Source organism: Ixodes scapularis, unplaced genomic scaffold, assembly GCF_016920785.2.
Source record: "Ixodes scapularis isolate PalLabHiFi unplaced genomic scaffold, ASM1692078v2 PGA_scaffold12__126_contigs__length_90152505, whole genome shotgun sequence".
In the NCBI taxonomy this organism is placed as follows: Eukaryota; Metazoa; Arthropoda; class Arachnida; order Ixodida; family Ixodidae; genus Ixodes; species Ixodes scapularis.
The window spans coordinates 27,826,997-27,851,537 of NW_024609838.1; the positions used below are offsets into that span (position 1 = coordinate 27,826,997).

The 24,541-nt window shown below is 44.4% G+C and overlaps 1 protein-coding gene and 1 long non-coding RNA gene across 2 annotated transcripts in view; both read right to left on the reverse strand.

Annotated features, from left to right (window-relative positions):
- LOC8036995 (KICSTOR complex protein SZT2) overlaps positions 1-24,541 on the reverse strand; it is a 169,139-nt gene that overhangs the window by 122,103 nt on the left and 22,495 nt on the right. The window contains exons 18-21 of the mRNA XM_042289347.1: positions 23,520-23,783; positions 20,960-21,038; positions 19,641-19,738; positions 19,034-19,196 (exon numbers count right to left, since the gene is read on the reverse strand). Of these exons, the coding sequence (XP_042145281.1) occupies positions 19,034-19,196; positions 19,641-19,738; positions 20,960-21,038; positions 23,520-23,783 (604 nt within the window). The remainder of the gene's footprint in view (positions 1-19,033; positions 19,197-19,640; positions 19,739-20,959; positions 21,039-23,519; positions 23,784-24,541) is intronic.
- On the reverse strand, positions 1,014-3,791 carry LOC121835352. Its single transcript, XR_006077559.1, has 2 exons — positions 3,446-3,791; positions 1,014-1,583 (listed from the first exon to the last, which is right to left on the reverse strand). It is a non-coding gene; the product is annotated as an uncharacterized LOC121835352 (long non-coding RNA).

The window sequence follows — 24,541 nt, forward strand, 5'->3', positions numbered from 1 at the left end:
GAAATTGTTTGATCCTCGATCTAGCCGCACCATAATGTGGCTTCTCCTGAGATTGCCTTCCTCAAAGTACAGGCACATACAAGCCACCCAACAAGAGCCCATGCTGCTCAGGCTGTTCTGTTCTGCCCCCTAAACCAACCCTATTGTCAACCTCAAGTGGAGGCAAAGATTGTGCCCATAGCAACCCCCCTCCACTTATCACAATGCAAATATTGCTTCTCCTGGGAACAACTTCAGAGAGATTGTGCTGCTTCCACTGGACAGCACCTAAGAGCACCCAATGCCACCCAGTAAAAAGCACACAACAAAACAAAAAATATAACCTTTGCCTCTGTTTTAGAAAAAAAAAGATATATATAATATAGTACCCTCCCAGTTGTCTATGTCTGTGCTTGAAGTAAATATTAAGAAGGCTTTTGTACCAGTGCAAACGACTCTATGGATACTGATTTATTTAATTATGGTTCAACTCAGCACAAATAATGTACCTAGGAGGCAAAGAGATTACGCAAATTTTCGAGTGCAAATTTTGACTGCAGTGCAAGGTCTTACTAGTAAGTTTGTTGTGTTCGGGTGATATTTCCCGAACGTGTTCATAAGTGCAATGTCGATGCAACAGTGAACCTGACAAACATACAGGCATAGTACATGTAATGAACAGCAACATTTAAATGCAAAGTAATAGATTTTCTTCTGATGTGTCTATTCCACCACCAATTTTGTTTCAGGTCATGTAGTGACCGCTGAATCGCTACGCAAACTTGATGCACCATATTAACCACGTGACTGTGGTGAGACACATTTCCTTCCCTGTCATCTAAAATGTAGGTGCTTTGCTGCTTCATTGAGCGTACCTGAACGTTTGCTTCAGGTAGAACAATGTCAACATTTAACAGAACTTCCCAGTGTGCCCCTTACCAAGGAAAGAGGAATCAGGCCCAGTGGCTCAACATGAGAGAACACCGGTAAAACTGACAGAGGAGAAAATCGAAACTCAAAAGAAGACCACACAATCCCATCAGTTCCATTTTATTTCCACAGCAACATTTTGCGCTCCTTTCAATGGTGCCTCCTCTCGTTACAGATCCAAAGTTCATGAAAGAACATGTACCTACCTCCGTAACCAGTTTCTAGTTATTTCTCAAAATCAAAACCAACTGCTACTGCAACAGTGTCTTTGAGACAAACTATTTCGTCCGAGCACGAGACGAATGAAAAACGCCATGCCGAGAAATTGCGCAGCCATTTCTTGACACTGCGCCAGGCGCCTCTTGTGACAATAAGCGCACCTCTGGCTCACTTATCGATACTGCGCAATCGACGGACCGTCTGTGTTCAATGCCAGCTTGCACAATGCTTTTAGCAGTTTTTTTTTTTGGGGGGGGGGGTGGGGGGCAACCAATGGAGTCATGTTTACAAGTTCGCATTGTTTCCGCCAAGTTCAAGATCGGCATTCATCTAGCCGATATCACAATGTCACACTTTTTTTCATGGGGAGTGCAGCTTGAGTCGAACACTGTAGTCGATTTCTCCCTTGATGGAACGTCTTCCTTTTGTTGTATGGCCGACCACTTGAGCTCGAGCTTTACCAGAAAGGAAAAGCAACTTTACAGACCAACTTGTTGATATGCCGTCGCGTCAAAGGAGGATGCCATTAATCAGACGAAAGCTGGGCTAATCTAAATTCTTGTCCAAGTTTTCTCCCAAACTAAAGAAAACTCTGTTAAAAGCTCACAACTGCAGCAAGAAGCTTCTATGGTCTCTCATTCGCATTAGAAAGCTCAACACTGTGCTTGCAAAGGGAGATGGTTTACAGGATGCAAATTAAAGCAAATGTTCAAATGGCATGAAGATCTCTTGCACCCATTTTTAATGTATGATAAAGTAGAGCTTCTTCAACACAAATCCACTGCAAATCTGCCCCCTCAGAAAGCCAATCACAGCGTCCGAGCACAAAACAGCCGATCTAATACGCGATTTCTTCACTTGATCAGCTCGGACGTGCCTTGACAGAAGTAGCAGAAGTGCTTCAAAGTCGTCTGTGGGCAGCTCTTCGTGACATCCAGGGCCTTTCATTCACTTCCTCGTTTGTGAGTTGTATGCAAGTGAGACTCTCCACCACAAAACAAAAAGCAGACGAGCACACGCAAGCGAGGACACGCAAGTGCACCCAACTCCACAGACAAAGCACTTGGGGTGAGCTCGGCGCGTGGCTGCGGTGATGGGTTTGGTGATCGGCGAGAAGTTGGAGGAGTTGAATCTCACTTTTGTCTGGCAAAGAGAGGAGACCACTCCTCCACTTGCCTCCGAATCACCCGGTCGTCCGTCGTTGCCTCGTTGTGGTGCAGAGAAGCACGCAGATAGCAGACAACACAACACGACGCAGACAGAGGACTTCACAAAACGCCGACAAGAAACCATATGTGCCAAAAATTTGGCGATGAGGAAGCAGACACAAACGCAACGGTCGGGAAGAAGCGTACGGGAGGGTGGCGCACTGAAACAGTTAGGACTAGAAAGCAAGTAGAGAGCGGAATGAGAAGGAAATACTTCGAGGCCCATATCCTCGCAAGTAATATTACGTAGAAATCAGCAGACGGCAGTGCATAACCCCCTTTTAAGGTGCACAGTTTACTTTCTTTGGGGGGGGACTGCAAACAAGTTGCCAATTGTCTATACTTCGTTTCAGATTAAGTCCAGACGCAGCTGATGCTACAAGCCAATGGGAAAAATCAAGCAGCGCCAAAAGCGCAAGTCACCAAGCGTTTTTTGTCTTCTGGTGGGTTGAGCGTTGATAGAACACGTACGGAAGCACGACAAACACCATGACGATGCACATTTTTTCTGGTTCTGGTTAGTAGGAATGCTCCCGAACTCGATTCAGCAGCTCGACAGTGATGTCGATCATCAATGAAGCAATTTTCGATGAGGTGCAGATTGCCACACGAGAAAGCACGACAAACTGCAACTGTAGCAATGTTTCAATGATGGGAAAAGTTACTTCACTTAAACATGAGCATTGTATAAAGCCGACTAAAAATTAGCTCAATCAAACGCTTGAAACGAAAAATGAGCTTCTTCGAACCCAACCGAAGCAATTAAAGCAGAGCTTCAATAACTCATCTGATCAAGTTGTAACAAAGGCGAATATATCTTTTTTTTTTTCGTTCCTAAATCGGCAAGCAATTAAAGTAAGCGTTCACACCGCAATACCGCAGCAACACAAAGCGCAGTGAAAAACCGAGGCGACGCTAAGCCTCGAGGGCGTCTCCAGTCACGGCAAACAGAGCAGGTTTCCCACTTATCACACGCCATAAAGGCAACATGGCGGGAAGCAGAAAGGACAAGAATGCAGAAGACGGCACCGGGAAAAAGGAAAGAAATACCGGTAAGGCGAGTGGCAGACGAACATCCGAGCTGTCGACAGAAAATACCGGTACCTCACCTGAGCTGGAAGAGTTAGATCTGGCACCACCGACAGCGCTCAAGTGTCAGGATCCCACTTCCAACTCGAGTGGGACGGCCAACCCATGGCTGCCGGGAAAGCCGAAAAGCGGTCGATGGCAACCCGGACAGCAGACGACAAGCTCAGGCGGCAGACAACAGGTTAAGGGCAGCAGACGATGAGCGGCTCGAAACCGACAGACGACGGTGGCCGACTGAGCGGTCAGTAGACCGCATAGCCCACGAGGTGAAGGGAGACGTGGCACGAGGGAGGCCGCTATTTAAGTAATCAGCAGTGACTGGTCTACAGGCCTGCTAGGAAGCGAGGGGGAGGAGTCTAGAAAAGGGAGAGGGTTTGCACCCGGCTGGAGAGGGGGCAAAAGAAGCGAGGGAGGGACGACAGGTAACACAAAAGATGTAAAGAGACTTCGGAGATCCGTTACGTCATGGGGTGTGCCAGAAAAGATAGAGAAATTTTCACAAATTCCGTTTGTTCCTAGAAACCGAGTGGTGGAAGTGCAACGAAACGAAGAAAAAAAGCTTCAATGCTTAAAAGGTTTTTTGTCGCTTTTATCAGAATAAAAATTTCATCGGACTAAGCAGAAACAAAATTAGGAACTACCTATAGACAGATGAAAAGTTGAACTTAAGCAGCTACCCCAATCTTGGTTTCCAAAAAAAATTCCAATCATCCAACCAAGATGCCATATCAAAACCGCAAAACTAAAAAAAAAAAGTTTGAAAATATAAAAATGCTTTTACAAGTTAATACTTCATATTCAAAAGGTAAAATGCCTTATCCGTTATCATTTGCCTCGCCACAAGAGGACGACGGCATTCAAGTTCTTCAAGATCAAACACCGACGGACACCACCCCTTTCCGAGGAACTTCGGACAAACGACCTTCCAGAAGTTTCCGACCAAGACGCAGCCCTGTTGGGAACATACCGCTTGCCCCGCCTCGCAGTACCGGCGCGACACATTCCAAGGACCGACAAAGAGATACATCCAACGCGAGAAGGGTGCAAAGGGCGCCATCTTTGGAGACAATGTGGGGCTCGTAACAAAAGAACAAAAAAAAAGGAGGAGGACCATACTTTGAACGTCGAGACACTTGAGAAAAGGACATCTTGAGATCCTGCAATGCTGTGAGGCATCGAGACCGATCTGAAGAGGACAGATACCGGCGTCCCCACGCCGCTTTCTGGATAAGGAGCCCTCACTTCCAAACAGATCTTCGCTTCCCCGCGCGGTCCTCAAGAATAACGGTGCCTCGAGTGGGCTCCGCAAGCGATGGCGGACCGGAGCAAAGACTCTGCCAGCGTCGCTTCCTCCGTTCTTCGTCTCCCTCCCTCCTCAAACTCTGGCGTCAGAGGCAAGGTACAGGTGATTGTAGAAACAGAGAGATAACTCTGTCTTGGGCAAAGAGCGGGCCCCTCCCCCTCCCTCCCTCTCTCCCCTCCTCCTCCTCTGAGGAATGCTGATTAGATAAGCCCTGGGTTCTCAGGGCTCGTGCAGAAGGGAGAGGCATGGCGGATTTGTCAGGAGAAAAAAAAAAGCACGAGGCAGTTTGAAAAACTTGCTGCGCAGTCTTGAAAGACTTCATCAATTGGTTGAAGCCCGGCCTCCTTTGCCCCCCGCAACACATAAAGGGGCTATCTATTATAAAGCTTTGTGTTGCATATGCTTTCTGAGCCTGAGCAAGGTGGGGTCCCTTTTAAAGGTTTAATGAAAAGGGAAAAAGTCTAGCTCGTTTGAGCTGAGGAATGTGCATGAACTTGAACTCGCATACGTATAACATATTTTTCAGGCTGTTCATGAGTTTGCAGCGAGCAGCTATAAACTCATGGTGTTACGAAATGAAGAAGACCTACTCTTACAGCCTTCATCCTCTAACTCCTTGCTACAAAGTGTTAAAAAAAAGAAAAAAGAAATGCATTCTATTTCAACAAGGCAACAGGGTATATAGGAAAATTTTCAAGCCTTTATCTAACTGTACCCAAGTAGTACAGCCTCTTACTGCATGATGTCACAAACACTGTCCTCTTCTAACTTGTGCAAAGCTTGGTTGTAGCAAGTGCTTTACAAGATCTGTTTTCAAAGAAAGTTGCTCCTGCTACGGTCTCAAAAAGGATCAGCAGTACAAATAGGAAAAGAAAAGATAAAAATACTCGAAGTCGGTGGTTTGCTACAAAAGTTACAAGAGCAAAATTGATTCTGGTGCATTCCGACGGTTCACAGCAAACATTGCACCACATCAGCCATTAAGATTCATGGACCATAAGAAGCAAAAGGCCACTGTTTACAAATCAGGTTGTTAGGGGCTCAACTTCCATTTTCTGGACTGCAATCTAACATCATAGCCACTGTTTCGAAGACCGTCGTAGAAGCAAAAATATCTGCTTTAGGTGAAGGATACTACAGTCAAAGACGGGATAAGACCGGCAAAAAAGAGTTTCAGTTGTCTCGCATCTCGCGCAAGCTCACACCTTCGACAACTCTTTGGCGTATTGTTAGCCTCGAGCCAGCACGCGCAGCCTATGCACAACCAAACAACCAAAAATTACGAGCGCATGCTGCATTTCTCACTTTGTCGGCGACCAAAGGACTGACGAGATTCTAACAGGCACCAGAAACAGACCCCGGATGTCACTAAGCTAGCCCCTAATGTGGGCCGACAGTATTTCAAAATAAATAAAAATAAACTTCCCCTGGCTCAACCAGGTCGATTGTTGCGCACGCCTACTGCAACAGAAGAATCGCCAAACCAAACATGTTGCTGTTGTCTGAGCCAATGCTGAAGCAATGGGCCCTCTCGCAAGAGCCCAACGTTTCTTCTTGGTGAGATTTTCCGCTAAAACGTGCGAGTGATCTATCGTGAAGGTGCCGCTATCACTACGTCGCATGTTCCCTTGAACCGCTTGCGGTTGGAATGAATAGCCATGGTATGTCAATCCTACGTCGAAGCTACTGACATATCTTTTTAATGAACTACTTGTACGGTTTTTAGTTGCATGCGCTCTCCCCCACTCCCCCTCAGTAACAATGCTGCAGGTACTAAAAGAACTTTATTACTGACAACAACTTATGAGAACAAAGTTTTATATACTTCCCATGACTGTCTGGACCCATTGAAAAGAACTAATAAATGCGAAATGGAACTATAAGGAAGCCAAGTTTGCATCTGAACCACATCAGAGACACATGCACAGCAGTTTAGAAGAAGCGATGAGCGCCTCAGTCACGCACTACGCCACGTCCCAGACACAAGATATCGGGGACACAGTAACAGTTGTTGAGTATTTGTTAAAGCGACCATCATCATCCCAAGTACATAATGCCTCTACACTCAGCATCAACTATATAGTGTTACAATGTGAAGGCTAGCGTACAGCTTGCAGTACTCAAACTCTGCCAAAGCCAATTGTGCAAAAGCATGCAAATGAGACGCAAGAAAAAAGCCGTGTGCTCTCGCAGTAGTGCGGGGCTGCAGCAGCTATGCTAACTTTGACAATGTACAGTGCAATCCACTTAAAACGATACCACATGAAGCGATTGGCTGCTTATAACGATCAGTTTTATAGAGTTTCTAGTCCAGATACAGATTTTAAGATAATCGGTTATAACGATTGAACTTTCGGGTTGTCTCATTATCGTTACAAGTGGATTCCACAGCAGCACAAAGTAGTTGACGTCGAGCATAGTAGTAATTATTAGGATTTTTTTTCTTTTGTTTCATACCGATCTTATTAACCAAATTTGGCAGCTCTGCATTGTAATATACTCAGGGTGTCAAGCAAATTATTATTTTGAAATTCCCCGACTTTTCCAGGTTTTACCTGACAATTTCAGGCGAAATTCCCTGACCACTGTAGAGGCGGTTAAATATACACCATAGAATACCGCGGATCCACCCATTCCACATTAAGCGCCCATTACCAAATTTGCAAGATCTGAGAAGATACGCACAGTACATTTATGTGTAAAATTGAAGACCGGAAAAGCGCCCATCCCCCATTTTTTTTTTTTTGTGATTATCTCCAAAGTTTGAGTGAACGCTCGCCCAGTATTTTACGGTAACACCATTATAACACAAGGCATTGAGCATTGAGCACTGTGAGGATAATTTTGCACAGCCTTAATCCAACTTGCATATTCCGAAATACTTGGGTTCGTCCAGTACGGATTAAACAAGTACTTTCTTGCCGCCGACGTCGTCAGTGAAGAGACCACTTCCGGAAACACAATGAAAACAGGACGCTCAACCACACACGTTCATAAGCGAATGGCAGCATGCCTGCATGGCGGCATGGCCGCCAGATGCACACCTTCGGATGCTTTCGGCTTAAGGCTCCGAATAGATTGGGTCTGCAGCTTTCCCATTAGTTACTATATCTAGTAGCTCTCACTGGATCTAGCATAGTGTCGCACCCTCAATTCAATCCAATCTAATACAATCCAAGGCCTGAGCTGGATTTGTCGGCTGTTTCCTTTGCATCGGGTAGCACACTCTACACCGGGTGAGCAGAGCCCGCGCTTTGCTCTAAGCTGAATTTATTGCATATTGCAGTGATGTGATTGGCCTAAGCCGTTTTGGAGCAACTTTTGGAGCAGCCAAAACGGTGTTTTGGAGCAGCAAAAGTGGCCTTTGGAGCAGGTAAAACAGTGTTTTGGAGCAACAAAAGTTGCTTTTGGAGCAGCCAGAACAGTGTTTCGGAGCAGCAAATGTGGTTTTTGGAGCAAATATTCTTAAAAAAATAAAAATATTTGTTTTAAGTGCTGGACGAACAAAAGGCACTTCACTCGCCGCAATAAACAAATTATGGTCAAGTTCAACCACCTGGGTGTCTTTCAACATGTAACTGAAATGCCAATGACATGACACATTTTGCAATGCTTCAGTTAAATTATACATATATATGTACCGTTATTGATAAATAAGAACCAAACTGCACATATTAAAATTTGTTTGAAAATGACCAGCTTATTAGTAAATAAGCTGGTCTATCAGTAAATAAGCTAGTAGGTTGACTACCGTAGTTATATAATATAATAAATGGAAGCAGTCTCCGACTGGCGAAACACGTAACTACTGCAGTGCAATGCGAAATTGTACACAAGACAAAGGCGCTTTTCTTTTTGCTTTTCGAAACTTTCTAGTACAAGGATGCTGCAAGCCTCGCTTTGCCTTTGACTAGTAATGAATTCCCACTTTCAATGTCTCCAAAGAGACATTGAGACATCCCACAAGTGAACAGTGCTGTGGCCGTTGCCGAGCGATTCCGAAAAACCGCTTGCCACCGTTTAACTTGTTCCCGACGTGCCAGATTTTCGTGAAAAGTAAGCAACCAGAAAACAATGATGTGCAAGTGTCCCGGCTGGTGCCTCTGTCGTGCAGTCATGTTCGCATGCACATGAGGGCAACTTCGGCCGGCTTGCATTTGCACGTGCTTCGTCGCGCGAGCGGAGATGGCTGTTCGATCGAAACAGACACCACGCCAATCCGCTTCGTCGCCAACTGGTTCCCAAAATTGTATGCAAAATGTAATTGTCCAGCATACGACAAAAAACAGTCCAGCAGCAAGTGCTTGCCAGGCCCGCAGGCGAGGTACAAGCTAGACACACAGAGAAAAAGAACCTGAGCGAGTCAGGTCAAAACAATACATCGCGAGTCAGGGTCAAAAATGTACTTGGAGCGCTTTGTACAACGACTGAAGCACTGAAGCGTCAACACTCGCCCGCGTCTATCGTTGAAATTGTTTTTAAAAAGACGCGAGACGAGACCACGGTGTAGACGAGACACATGAACGACGAGAGCGTGAAACGGGAGGTGGCGGGAAAAACTATGCAAGACCGGATGGACGATTGATACAGGGTACTTTTCGTTGGGCGCCCGCTTGCGCTACCTAGCTCATGCATGCTCAGTTACGGTACTCAGTCTTGTTTCGGTTTTGAAAGACGACCAAAATTGATCTTTTGGCGCAGGCTTGGCGCAGTTTACCCATATTTTGGCAAAATGTAGCAGGATGTAGCAGAGTTAGCTCCTTGGTGCAGTTTGGCGCAATTGGCGCAGCAATCACATCACTGATATTGTCCTCAAGTCTTTGCTCAGGACATTCTATGGCGTTTCCGGCTCATTTTCCCTGACTGGGCTCGCTTTTTGATAATATCCCTGATAATTCCCTGATTTTTCCCGGTAATTAAAATTTCCCTCACAATTCACAGTTTTCCCGGTCGCTAGACACCCTGATACTACAAAATCTCCAAAAAATGGCCCAACCCCACAGAGGCCAAATAGGGTGAAAAAACTTTCAGCCTTTCCACTCTGGTGAAGGAAGACCAGCAAAGGTGTTCTATGATGGGACGACCTCAAGCACGATTTCTTGGACGACCTCGGGGACGACCTCGGGGACGACCTGAAGGACGACTTCTAGGACGACTTCGAGGACGACCTCAGGGAGGACATCTAGGACAACCTTAAGGACGACACCTAGGACAACAACCTCAAGGACAACTTTTAGGACGACATCGAGGACAATGTCTATGATAAACTCAAGGACTTCTAGGATGACCTCTAGGACAACCTCAAGGATGACTTCTAGGACGGCCTCAAGGACAACCTCTCGGATGACTTCCAGGACGACCTCAAGGACAACCTCTCGGACAACCTCAAAGACGATTTCAAGGACGACATCTAGGACGACCTCAAGGACGACTTCTAGGGCGACCTCAAGGACGACTTCTAGAACGACCTTGAGGACAACATCTAAGACGACGCCTAGAGAAATTCAGCCTTTCCACTCTGGTGATAACCAGAGTGCAAAGGCTGGAAAGGTTGCCACCATCTATGAGCGAGGCCGGTAAGCCGGTTGTCAGGTTGCCGCCGTCACTTATAGATGGCGGTAGCTGTCCAGAGTTTCGTGTCAACATTTCTTTGCAGGGGACATGATCCTCGGGAAACTAGCCCTTAACAGCTCCACTGTAAAAGAGGGACTGACTAACTTTCAATGTGCAACCAAATAAGAACTGAAAAAACAAATAATTGACTTGGTTCCTCATACGCTTGTGCCTACATCAACTGTCCTAGACCATACCATGGTTTGCCTACATCAACTGTCCTAGGTCACACCATGGCTTGCCTACACCAACTGTCCTAGACCCCACCATGGTTTGCCTACATCAACTGTCCTAAACCACACCACAGTTTGCCTACATCAACTGTCCTAGACCACACTATGGTTTGCTACATCAACTGTCTTAGATTAGACCATGATTTGCGTTTTATGTCCAAGAAACAAACCTCACAATGTCATTTCACAAATCGCCTGAATCATAAAACTGAAATTTCTAGCAATGGGCTATCTTTCCATGTTTTTTTCAAAAGAAACTTGGGGAGAGAAGACAGGGTAGGGCTATTTTTCAGGGAGCGCCATATCTACTAAAGATATTATGGTACGTACGAGGCCAAGCAATCTATAACTAATTATTACGAAGTTACGCAGCACATGCAACATCTTTCTTTCTATTGACAGCACACACTAACTTTACAAGATGGGCAAGGTGACATTACAACCAAGGTTGTTTTTACCAAGAAAGCAGCCTTTACAAACTCTTATATAATATTGTATTATAAAATAAGACATGAAATATACAAGCTCCCCCTATCATGTTGCTTTTTTTCTTCAAAATTTAATGGGACTATTAATGCCCTCCCCTCCTGTAGCCAAGCTCAGTCTGTTCCGGTCCCCCTTTGTTTGAAGAAAGCAATTTACAAATATTTAAAAATAAAAATATTTTACATTCTGTAACAAACTGGGATAAACAGATTTTACTCACAGCTCCAACTCAGATGGTGGTTGAATTCATTTTACTTAGCCCTTCAAAAAGCTGTTTGTGTATTGAATGCCAAGAAAACAGAGCTATATTACTTTTAATACAATAGTAAAACATTGTAATACTAAGTTTTTAATTAACAACACCATCTCACTATACTGAAGGAGAAAGAAGTGCAGCAGGGAGCAAAAATCCTGGATTCTACAGCGATCCGCACCACGTTTTTTGGCACCCTCCAAGGGATCCAACACCACCCCAACCCTGCGCTAAACCTCGGCAGCTGTTTACATACTGTTTTCGGCCAGGCCTCAGGAGAAGAAGCAAGCTAAAGTGATGGCCACCAATGCTCCTAACCCCTGGTTCCCCATCAAGAGGACCCCACAACCAGCTGCACCAAAGATTAAAACCAAAAACACCCGCAACATCAGCCCCTCAGCCGCAAGCTCCACTTGAACCATGATCACCATTTTGCTTTCATCTGTAGAGTACCAATCAGGGATGGGCAAAATACATGCAAATATGTATCGAAATACAAATACAAAATACTTTGTCAAAAATGTATTTAATTACAAATCTAATTACATTTCCAAAAAAAAGCATTTAAGTACAAGATACAAATACAACCAAATGTATTTGGTCTCCTCCAAATACTTTTCCAAATACATTCCTCAAAATTTGCATCAGCGACTTCAGGGCACCTGCAATGGGTTTCTGGGTATCTCATTTTAATTTTGCATCGCACACTCGGGAGTTAGCGTGAGTGGCTCTAGTAACGTAATAGAAATATAATCACAAAAAAAAAATGTATTCAGCTTGGACGTAATAGGTGAAAAAAGTACAGAGCTTCAAGCAGCTTTTTTTTTTTTGTCGATTACATTTTGGTATAGACCAACAAAGAACCGAGGCGACCAAGACGCGAAGCACTAGCTAGAGAATTTTTTATTGTTGCAACTTGCACCAGTTCCCAAAATCTGGACGACCTGCGCATTTAGAATGTTCCAGGCAAAAATATGGATGGAAATCAGGCTGGAAAGCATCACAAGTTGTCACAGGCACTTATTTAGCCAGTCTGCCTGTGAACGTCAATTTCGTCACTATTCTTGCCCTGGACTAACACCGTAATCACAAAGTCACTAAACACTTATGCTTGATTGAGACACTGCATAAAGAAAGAGCAGCTTTGGACACGTCTTAGGATGAACAAAACGAGTCGTGACAATAAATTTTAGGGATGTATTTTCGCCCACAAAATTGTATTAAATTACAATTGTGTTTCAAATACCCGCACTTTAGTATTTAAATACACACGCCAAACACATTACCCAATTTGTAAATAAATACAAATGCAAAATACACAAAGTATTTGAAATACGTATTTCAAATACTTGTATTTGAAATACCACCCATCCCTGGTACCAATAAATCATTATTAGATGCGGTGAGGCAGGCCTTCATGATATGGGCGACTTGCCTTTCTGTGGCACCGCAGTTCTCCCAAGCTAAAATAAACAGCACTATCACTATACCACCATCTTCACCGTATAACAGTGCCTCAAACACCTGCACCAGTATTATAGGAATTTTGCAACCACATACTATCCGTATCTTTGCCTTGCAAGTCTTTACATATAGAGACTCTACTGTATGAGCTTATCAAAATATTCTGTTCACTTTTCTAAACAGTAGCCAGATTTATCAACAATCAATAGACTAATATTTCTTTACGAAAGAGAGGACGCATAAACGGGTAGCCACCGCCAAAACCAAAAATTATGCTAATAGTATGAGGAAGATGGAAGATGCAATATGTTTCAAATCAACTCAGTGCGGACGATCGCAAGAAATTAAAATGTCTGTTTCCCGTAGACGAGGAAAAAAAAAAATTAGGATGGCCTCATTTTTTGCATTTCAAGTATTACAAGTATAAAGTATGACCTTGTTACAACAGATCTGGTTACAGCAAACATTCGGTTACAACAAGCCAATTCGTGAAGTTTGGTTGGTCTTCCCATCTACGCCATTGAGCCAACCTTGCTTATTACAGATCCTGCTATAACACACATTTAGATATAATGAATTATATTAGGGAGTCTGTAAGTAGTTCACAAGTCCATTATAGTGTACGCTTCGACAGCAGCTATTATTTCGGACATTACGTGGCTTTTGTTGTGTAGTGGTAGCACCCATTTTTGTTGTTGCGCTCGGTGCCTTGCAAGCCTCGTATGATTCGAAGTGTGCAGTGATGACGACCACCAGTACAGCTCAATAAAAAATCATTACCTTTCAAAAATCAGAAGTTTCAATAAACAAAGTCTTTTCTCATATCTACAGTAAATGACTTATTTTTCGTGGGCTCAATATTTTGCGATTTAGGTCAAAACTGAAGTTTTGAAATAATTCGTGGGTTCTCATTTTTGCGACGCAGTGGGATCTCAATATATATTTTAGTGTATTTACCTTTTACCGGAATTGTTCGCGGGACCTATTCTTCCTAAATTGTATGTGATTCGCGAAAATTCGATTTTTGCGAAAATTAACTTGTTTACAGTATTCACAATCTGTCAGTGTCACTGGTTAGAACTAGAGTCACTGAATGTTCCCAGAGTAGCCAGGCTCTCAGGCTCAATGGCGCCAAATTGGCGGTTCAATTTTTTTTCTTTTTGCTGAGGTCACCATGAGTGTTTAGAAAGCATGTTTTTTCCATAAAAACAAATGGAAGAAGCAATTGTTGTAGGAACTTTTATTGGAGATTCGTACAAAATTACAGGAGCGTGATGTTTTCATAAAACTTTAGTTTACAAGGTTTTGTGACAGAATTAATATTGTTTTTATACAACCATGTCTCACCGGTGATTTCAGGTAGCGCGTCCTGACCTGGGCGTGTTCTAATTTCAATGATAGTTTGTGCCGCGTCCGCCGTATATGTTTCGGTGCCAACATGGCCGTTTAAAGCTCAAATAGAACAGTCACGGTGAACGCTATTGAATGCGATACTCTGTAAACATTCATTGACTAAAGTTAGAACAGATGCCAGTTATAATCCACCTCAAAGTCTGTAGTAAGAGTATTTGCCTTCTACATACTCCTTTCCAACAGACCAAAATTTTAATGACTAACACTATACTACAGTATAATGAGTTTATACTGTAGTATAGTGGTTCCCAAATGGGGGTCCACGGAGGACCCTTTGGGGTCCGCGAAAGCATTCTAGCGGTCCGCAAAGCTCAGCCTCATCAATCAAGGCCGGCAACAAAAGTTGAATTTGCTGAGATTGACAGGGAACGTTAAAATTTTCGGGTGAGTTTTCTCGTGTATATGTCAATGAGAGAAGTCTACTTCACACTAACCCTTAGTTACATTCATTTATTAAATCACTATCATAATTACCCTACACCCAAAAGGCGTTCACGAAACATCAATGGTTGAGAACCACTGCTGTAGTATAGAAGGACTAACAAAGTGACAAATTTATTCATGGTCGTAACCGGTATTGTGGTAGAACGCAAGCAGAATGGAAGCGTTTGCACATGCCCAGGCGCGATCAAGTAGAGCATGGGTTTTCAAACCAAATTCCTCAGAGCACCATGAAGGGCTCACCCAGCTCCCAAACTTCCTCAGCCAACCCCGCCCTTAGTTTTTTTTTTTTTTTTTTTTTTTTTTTTTTTTAGTGTAAGCAACATTTTAGCAGACTTAGCCACCCACTGACTGAACTATGAGCCAAAAACATACCCACATAGTGTGTGCATTACTATAAACTAAGGAGGGGATCAGTGGTCGGGTGTGTCAGAGCACCACAGCCCAGAAAACAAGGAGCAAAACCCTGCGCTGCAGAACCCAGGAGTCCTGGGTTCAATCCAAACTCGTGCCCGTTTCGATCCGGATGAGCATCATACCAGCGTGCGGTCGTGTATCACAACTGCATGGTGCACGTTAAAGAACCCAGGCTAACAGTCATACTGGACTGGCTAAATTTTTTTTGTCTTTTTAGTATTTACTATAAATTATCTACTCATCTATCTATATATTTATATTACAACTTAAAAGGCGTGTAGGCTTCAGCATTGTTTTATTACATCAATGTACAAGACAATGAGGGGCTCCTCAAGCTGCCATTCAAGGCTGATAGGGGCTTCTCGAGATAGAAAAGTTTTAGAACACCTGAAGTAAAGCCACAAGAACGTTAAGAAACGGAGTCAGTAACACCGAGCTCGCACGCGACTCTCCCTCTTAAGCTACGAGCAAACTCCCGCATCGCTCGCAACTCTTTGAGCCCTATTGCACTTATCGGCTTTGGCCCATTGATATCTGCCAATAGACCTGGAAAGCCGTCTTTAGCACGATAGCCGGCGAGGAATGGACGAGGCGATGGGACTTTTTCTTTTCCGTCTCGGTTCCGACGAGCGAGCCCAAAGATAACGAAACAAAAAAAATGGACGGAACCGTTGGCTCCGCTCGACAGTAGGCGCCGATCTATCTGCACGAGTGTTTTCCTCGAAGTGGGCTGCCTTCCACAGTGGAAGAGCGGTGATGCCGCTGAAGCAGATACGCCGATAAGGATTCCTCCTATATCACACTCGAAGCGCAGAGTTTGCAAGTCGTCGTACATCCGAGGTCAACATTGCTTCGGTGTACGCAAGTAGTGATTTGCCTCTCGTATGTTAACACGACGCGAAACAAAGGAGCAAAATTGTTGCCGAAATTGCTGCGCCGATTGTCGTGGAAATGCGACGGCACTTTGCGACCCCTTGTACTACGTGAATGTTTCTTTATTGAACTGCCTAAGAACTTCCGTGGAAGTTCTAGGAATATTTTTTGCCAAAACCCACAAAGTCTTCTCATCATATTTAAAACCAATCCGCAAAATTTTCCGATCTAACAGCCTACTTTGCACAAGCTCCCGCAACCAACCGACTTTTGTTGTAGAATTACAGCTGTTCAAATGTCTGAATTTTATGTCTGGTGCATACGGCACAGATTTGTTATATACCTACTTCAATTGTGCATACAGGGGTAATGCACCCAACGAATTTGATATCACACATTAGCTTTTAAATGGCAAATACTGATACCAAGGGTATTATTATGTTTAAATACACAGTATGTTCATATACATAAAGACTATATATGTAAGCATACTATAATAGTATGACTTACCATATGTATCCAAACATACTAAACATACAAGCATAATTATAAAGCAATTAAATGCAAAGGTGCAAGCGAGCTGAACAAGAATGACGATTAATTTCGTCATACAAACATAAGACCCTTGGTAACTGTATTTGCTGTTCAGAAGCTAATATATATCATATCAAATTTGTCGGGCTATTACCACCTGTATGCACAACAGCCGCAAAAGTGTATAAAGATTGCTCAAAAATGCTATCACCTTTTAAAAAAAAACTAAGCAGAAATAAAAAACATAAAAATTTTTCTTACATTTATGTTAATTTAAACGCTTGACAATGCTACCCTGAACTAATGACTGCCCTTCTACCGCATTCTGTCTGTGTGGCTATACAAAGGCAGCCTGAGAAATAAAATTTTGGTGTGTGTGCTAGCACTAAGTGAAGTTTTGTGAATGTACTGCACAACGATTTTATGATTTCTTTTGGCTCTGATTTCAGGGAATATCTGGGTGGATCAGATAAAAGAACGGAAAGTTCCTCTTATCAAGCGACAAGCCAGAAACCGTGCTAGGTTGGCAATGCACGGACACAGATCTTGCAAACGCTGCCAGTTTCATTTTAAAACGGCTACGGACGTAGATTCTGAAGATGGGTTAAGTGCTTTACGATAGATTCTTTTACATAGCAAACAGATTTGAACAAGCAGAGCAAATATCCACCGTGTCCCCAGTGATGCGGTCAGAAGTCAATGATTAGCATGCCCAATGTAGGAAGTGCTATCAAAAATAAATGCGAAGCTCTATAGCCACGTGAATCGTAGCTGCGAAAGTTGCTTAAAATATGAGCCGCAAGCCTGTCCTTCCACTAAAGGTCCTTGTACTACCTTTGCACGCAAATACCGTATTTACTCGATTCTAAGCCGGCATCGATTCTAGGCCGACCCCCGCAAAAACGGCAGGGCCGAAAAATAAAAAAAAAATTCTCGATTCTAGGCCGACCAAAAAGTATAGGAAAAACACCCTAAATTAAACACAGAACGGAATTTATCTGCAGTGTACAGCACTATTTGGGTCACGAATCCGACGGTATGCTCACGGTTAATGTCCGCATTTTACCTGATCATTCATCGTCCTCACTGGTATCTTTGTCACTGTCCACTTCCCACAACGCGTGGCCATCCGTACCGTCCAGGGCATTCGAGATGCAACACTTTCGGAACGATTTTACTACCAGTTCCGCCGGGATGTCGTCCCATGCGGCCGTGATCCAGCTCATGGTGCCTTCCCTTCCGCGGTCCTGAGATCGCCATTCTTGTTGCCGCACGTGCAAAGAGCTGACCACGCTGCTTTCTCCAGCGACGGACATTTTTTTTCGTCCACACCGAAGTCACGCTGGGCTTGCAGGTTGGACGAGTGTTTAGCAGCCAAGACAACTTTCCTCTTAAAGGACACATGCAAAGGAAAAAAACATTTTTTTTAAACGGCTTAGATGGAAAAAGGACGCCATAAAACGATTTTACAACGAAGAAAAAAAATTTTTAGAGCTATATTTACGGCGCAAAACGAATTTGTAGTTGGCGCCCGCGGGCACCGCGGAAAAGTGGTCTGTATTTATCACGTGACTGGTCTTTATTTATCACGTGGTGCTTGCGCTCTTTCGGAAGCTTCCTATGGCCTCTTAAAGTAACTTATTCATCTTTGTTTGAAGTATAACAAAAAACCAAGACGAATAAGTAACTTTTAGAGCCCAAAGGAAACTCCTGAAAAAGCGCAAGCAGACGTGATAGACCTGTGCGCCGGTCAGACGACGGCGGCGGCGCCCCGAAGCAGACGAACTTGTGCGGCGGCGGCGACGGCGGCGTGGAGAAACGCGTTGAAGCGGCGTTCGCACAACGCTCAGCGTGCGGCGGCGACGCAGCGCGGCGGCGCGCGGGCCTACCACGTGACCAGCGGCGGCTCCCGCGAGCGCCAACTACAAATTCGTATAGCGCCGTAAATATAGCTCTAAAAATGTTGTTTCTTCGTTGTAAAATCGTTTTATGACATCCTTTTTCCATCTAAGCTGTCCAAAAATTTTTTTTTTTTCTTTGCATGTGTCCTTTAAAAGCCGCGCAGTAGTGGCATCGACTGGTCGATGCCATAGCATCGAGTAGAGACGAACGTTCCGTGCGTTCCGTGGTACACAGCGTATCTTCCCGAAGCGATGTAGACAAGATGGCGTCCCGCGGTCATGGCGGAGCCAGATCCTCGTATCTAGGCCGACCCCCGAGTTTCGGATTTAATTTTTTTGGAAAAACTATCGGCCTAGATTCGAGTAAATACGGTAAGATCACAATCCGACATTCATGTCAAAACTTCGAAAGTTACTGTTTTTGCTTTTCTTGTTTAGATTTTTCGTTGACTTTGCTACAAACTAATTCGACTGTATACACCTTGAAACAAAGTAACCTTTTCATATCACCAATCCGGTGTTAAACGTGTGCCTACCCACAGCTATTGCTAGCAACTAAGCGAACAGCGAGCCGTGCCTCCAAGCACTGTCCCGCCATGTCACAACGCCTCGAGTGTCGCTGGATACGTCGGGACTAAATTGTTTCACGGTTTCAAGGTTTCACGCCAGCGACTCACCGCCTTGGGGATGTCGGTGTACTGTTTCCCTTCGAGGTAGGAGCAGGACACAGGGCAGTTGACCACGACACCGCACTGGGGCTCCACCCAGCACTCCGTCACCAGCTGAAGTTCGCCATCCGCCTCCGCAGTCTCCACTTCGTTGTCTTCGTCGTCCGACAGGCTGCAAACATTCCGGATCAAGCCTTGCAGACATCCCTTGACGGATTTCGAGGCAACAGCTCGATATAAGAGCCCTCCACGTGCCTCATGTTCTCATGCTGGTCTGACCGCACGACGTGACAATGTCGTGTGACCGCGTCATGCTCTTTCGGGTCATTTGCCACCACGACCTGAAACTGCGACGTCAATTTCCCCCTAGTAGCAGCAGGAAAATTGTGGTGTCAGGTCACGCGACACCGAGAGGTCGCGTCGTGTGACCACGTCATGTGACCTTAAGTCACTTCGCGTCGATTTCCCGTCAAATACCCTACCAAGTGTTATCGCGCTTCACTGCATTTGAAGCAATGACAAAGCCGGGCGATATTCTCATTCTCCCACTGCCTCCCGTTTTGAAACATTGGCAACTCCCGTTTGGTGACTCCTGCCTGGATCAGCGAGGTCTCACCTTTCTCGGATCGAGGTGTTGGAGTGAGGAGGGAAGAGGACGTACTGCACCACGCAGGGCAGCAGTGACGAGTCAGACAAATCCGCGGTGACCGTGTTCTGCATTGCAAAGAAACGCCCGCGGCCATCACACATTACCCAGTTGTCCAAGTAACTGTAGAAAAGTACTACAGTATTTACTGACATAATGAACGCACTCGCATAATGAGTGCACCCCCCACAACAAATACCAATATTTGGATTCTTTTTTTTTACCTCGCGTAATGAACGCACCTCTAATTTTCGGCTCAGCGAGTCTCGAATTGCGTCCAATTTAGCTAGCAACCAAGCCAATTTTCTTTTGCCACCAAGCGGTCAGGTCAGGCCAAGTCAAGTCAAGCCAAGCCACTCTCGTAATTGCTGCAAGTGCCTAGTTGCGGAAGTGATCAACCATAAAACCGAGCGGCGCGCGCACTTGACGAAGCTTGGGTCGAGGAATCGCCCAGCCCCGGACATTCTTCGCCTATCGAAAGCATTGATGTCAACAAAATCGCTGTCATCTGTGGTCCGCTTTCGGCCAGTGAAATCCTGAAAATGGTTAGTCCTAAAAACGGTCGCGTTTCTCTCTGTGCTGGGGAAGCTTTATAGGGCACTTTTCCTTTCGTAAAAGGCACGCCAAAAGCGCCCTAAAGAGCTTTGCAATTTAAAAAGCATGGTTACTGTGACGTGCCCCCGATTGGCCGTGGGTGTGCCCCCTTCAGGGGAGACGTGCCACAGTACCTTGCCACGTCATATTGGCATCTAATATAACATTTGCACGAAGTGTGTAAATGCAAAAAGTTTACCCCGCGAAATGACCACACCTCCCAAGTTGTGTCAATTTTTCGGGGAAAAAAAGTGTGTTCATTATGCGAGTAAATATGGTATGTAACAACAAAAACAAATGCCTGTAGCAACACCGTAAAGCTGGCAGGTTTGCACTCTTGGCAGAGCTGTGTTGCTAGTGTCTCAGATCTAAAACATACAACTGATTGATAAATGTATGTAATATATGGAGACAAGTGGCAAAACATAAGCACATAAAATCTATTAGATGCACTGCCATCCACTTTTGTTTCTGTTCCTGGTATTTTGGGTGTAAGTATTGGAGACTTTTAGATTTACGTAGAAAATAGTTAAAGCAAAGTTGCCTTTCTCAAGATATGGTGCCAGAAAGATGCAAGCAGCAAGGATTAGCTCGATTTCTTGGTGCTCAACAACATTGAATATCTAATTGTCAATTTGCACTGATGTACAGTTCTACTGGCACATTTGTTTCACTGTCAACCGGAGCATTCTCACCTTCATTTCAATCTCCAAAGCCATGTTTAGGATTCCCGAACTGGAGTGGGCGAAGTGGAAGCCTTCTTCCAGTCGCATTCTGAGGTGGAAATAAATTGCGAGTGCTCTGGCGAAATCACAAAAGCACATACCTAACAATAAAGTCATGCAACCACAAAAAACATAAATTCAAGATGGAAAGGAAGAGAGACATCATTCAAAGATAGAAAGACAGGATAGATCACTTTTGTATACAATCTGATCAAGACGAAACAAACTATTAAAAGATGAAGAAGCAAAATGCTTCAGCATTGTCCAATCCTCAAAATTGGGCCCTTCATTTTTGGGTAAAACCCGATATTTTCTACATTTACACACCAAACATGTTTTTTTTTAAATCGGGTTAAACCCGATTTTTTCCCCGAATTTGGAACAAAAATTCTAACATTTCCATGGTTTCGGGCATTGTAGAAATGTGGAGTTCATTAATAGAACTTGTTGAAAGGGCACATGACAGAAGCAGTGCAAAATATATTCAAATTAAACTTTCAAAAAAAAAAAAATATATATATATATATATATTTTTTTTTTTGTGAAGGCAATTTTGCCAAGAGTGCGCTACCCAAGACTAATGCCGAATGTAGCGCTGAGAAAACATTCTCAGTTAAGATCTGTCTGAAGACTGGACAGGTCTACAATCGGGACAGAAATGCTGAGCATGCAGATGACTATGGTCAGTGACAGGTCAAGACTAAAGTGGGAGCTTCTCCGGCCTCTTTCCACTTTTGCAGAGCGAACGCCGGAGATGAAGTGACCTCCTCTCCAGCGTTCACCCTGCTGAAGTGGTTAAAGGTGTGAGGAGATTCCACTTCACTCTTAAACTGTCACCAACCATATGTATGTTAAAAAAAATTTGTTGGAACTTTAAATGACTAAGCAAACTCTTATACTAAGTTTTGATACAATTATCTGCACATGTAAATAAAACATTCCATGTACTTAAACCGATCAATACTTTTTATTGTCAATTCTAGTTGTTGATTTATATATATAACCCAAAAAACACAAATGCAGTAATGATGTCTAGAAAAATTTACGGCAAATTATGGCAAATCGCAACCGCAAAGTGAATCTGCTAGTTTTCATCGTCAAACGCGTGTGAAATTGTGTTAGATCTTTAAGCAACCGCATTCGCAACCACATTGCAAATGTGGTTCAGTTGCCAGCATGAATACGGCATTAGTGAGTATTTCATGGCAATAGCGCCAAGCGTAACAACAAAACAATAGGGCATAAATTTTCAGGTGTTTATTTATAGAATACACTGACAAATGTTTTTATGTTTTTTTTAAGTATCAGCGTATTTTGTAAACTATTTCGGACAAATCCCAAGTACAACATTTATCGGTAAAAAAATCCGTGCTGGCGTACGGATTATGTCCATCGTACTGCTAGTCGTGCTCCTCCAACATGATTTTGGATGATCATGATTGAAACATCACGTGCACCATATTTTCAGTCATTGAGAGTTACTCTGGCGCACTTCCTTGCGACCACCACCAGGGTATTATTTTCGGCTTCCGGTTGGCCACATTCGAATTTATGAAGAAGCCCTTGAGCACGCCCAGCACGCTTTCGACCAATGGCGCGTCTCCTCATTTGACTCCTATACTTCCCAATGAATGACCAAACTCTCTGTATATACGACTCTGCCCCCCCCTCTCCTCATTTCCTCCTCTGCCTCCTCCTCCTGCATACCCTCCCATCCTCCTCCTCTATACCCTCCACTCCTCCCAGTTTCTTTGCTAAATTTAGCTGCAAAATTGACGCGATGTGCCCTCAACACTAATTCAGTGTCCACACTAAATTTAGCGGGGAATCGAATTGGTGTTGACGTCCCGTGACGTCGATTAGCAGGGAATTGAATTGGTGTTGAGGTCACGTGACGTCAATTTTTCCTGATTAATCAAACGGAAAAACAAAATTTGTCTACTAAATCTAGCGGAGAAACTGAATTTCTCCACCTAAATTTAGTGGAGAAATTCAGTTTCTCCACTAGATTTAGTAGACAAATTTAGTTTGAATTGATTTGGTGTTGAGGTCACGCGACATCAATTTTCCCCAAAAAGTTTGCGCTTTTACGCTGACGCTGACTCCGCAAAACCTAGAAACGGGCACCTAAGAGCTGCACTTTAATAATTAAGAGTTTAAATCTAAAAGGGGAGTGTTTCGACAAAAACAGTCCTCGCAGGAGCAAAAAGTTTCAGAAATCTGTTTCCTTTTTTGGTTTTGACTGATTTTCCACTTCTAACGCCAGCGGATGTTTATCAGCGTGTTTCGGTTAAAACCAAAAAGTCCACGGCCTGCCTGTACGTGACAAGGATTGAAGAACACAGTTTATTCCAATTAGGAAAGGTACAGGCCAAAGTTCAAATTCCGTCACTGAAGCAAAGCAAAAGTGAGAACTCATACCAGGCGCTGCCACTTCCCTCCTAGATCAGATGTTGCCAACAACTTGTTTATGTTTGAACAGCGTTTCCCACCAAAAAGACCACAACGAGCCGCGACATTGCGCACTCACTTGGCGAGCGTCTTGAGAATCCGGGTGACGGCGTGCAGGGGCAAGGGCACGTTGACGAGGCGCTGCACGGTCCAGACCCAGCGCCGGTGGTGCAGGTAGCGGCTCAGCTGGCTCGTGGGGTCCACGGCGGCACCTGCCGGAGTGCCCCCCGTGGCACCCTTCCGAGTTGTCGGCGTGCCAGAGATTCGCTGGTGGCCCAGGAGAACCACCGAGTCCGGAACTGCAGCAGTCATGCTGAGGACGTCCCTCGGCATCTTTTCGTGCCTGTGGCGAGAGGTGCGTCGGGAGTTTCGGTAAGGTTAATCACCTCCATCCTATGTATAAGTCCGAACCGTGCAGAATGCGGACTTTGGGGGCTTAAACATTTCCCCGCTAAATTTAGCGAGCAGTGGTCACGTGACGTTACTCACATTGTAGTGTCACGTAATGCTGTGAAGTCGCATGATGTCACCAGGTATCACATGACATCCCTTGATGTCACTTGACACTGTGACATCACGGTTTCATGTGGTACCATGACGTCAACTTACGTAAACCTTGTGACGCCACGCTCTCACGTGACACCACGGAATCATGCTTCATAGTCACGACACTGGATGTCAAGTTACGTGGTCATGTGAGACTAGCGACAAGTAGTCATGCGACACTGACATCAAGCAACATGGTCACATGAAACTGTCATCAATTTACAGTGTCAAGGGACAGCGTGACGTTAAGTGTCATGGTCACAGTGTGTGTGGCCATGTTCGTGGCCACGCACAATGTGTGTGGCGTGCGTTTGTGTTGTGTGTGACCATGCTTGTGGTCACAAGTTGCGTGGTCATGTAACATTGTTACAACGAAGTCATATGGGCATGTGACACTGTGATGTCAAGATACATGGTCGTGCAAGACAGTGGCAAAAAGTGGTCATGCGAAAATCTGACATCAGTCACATGACACTGCCGTCAATTCGCATGGTCACGGGACACTGTGACGTCGAGTTCCATGGTCATGCAACAGTGTGACATAAAGCGCGTGGT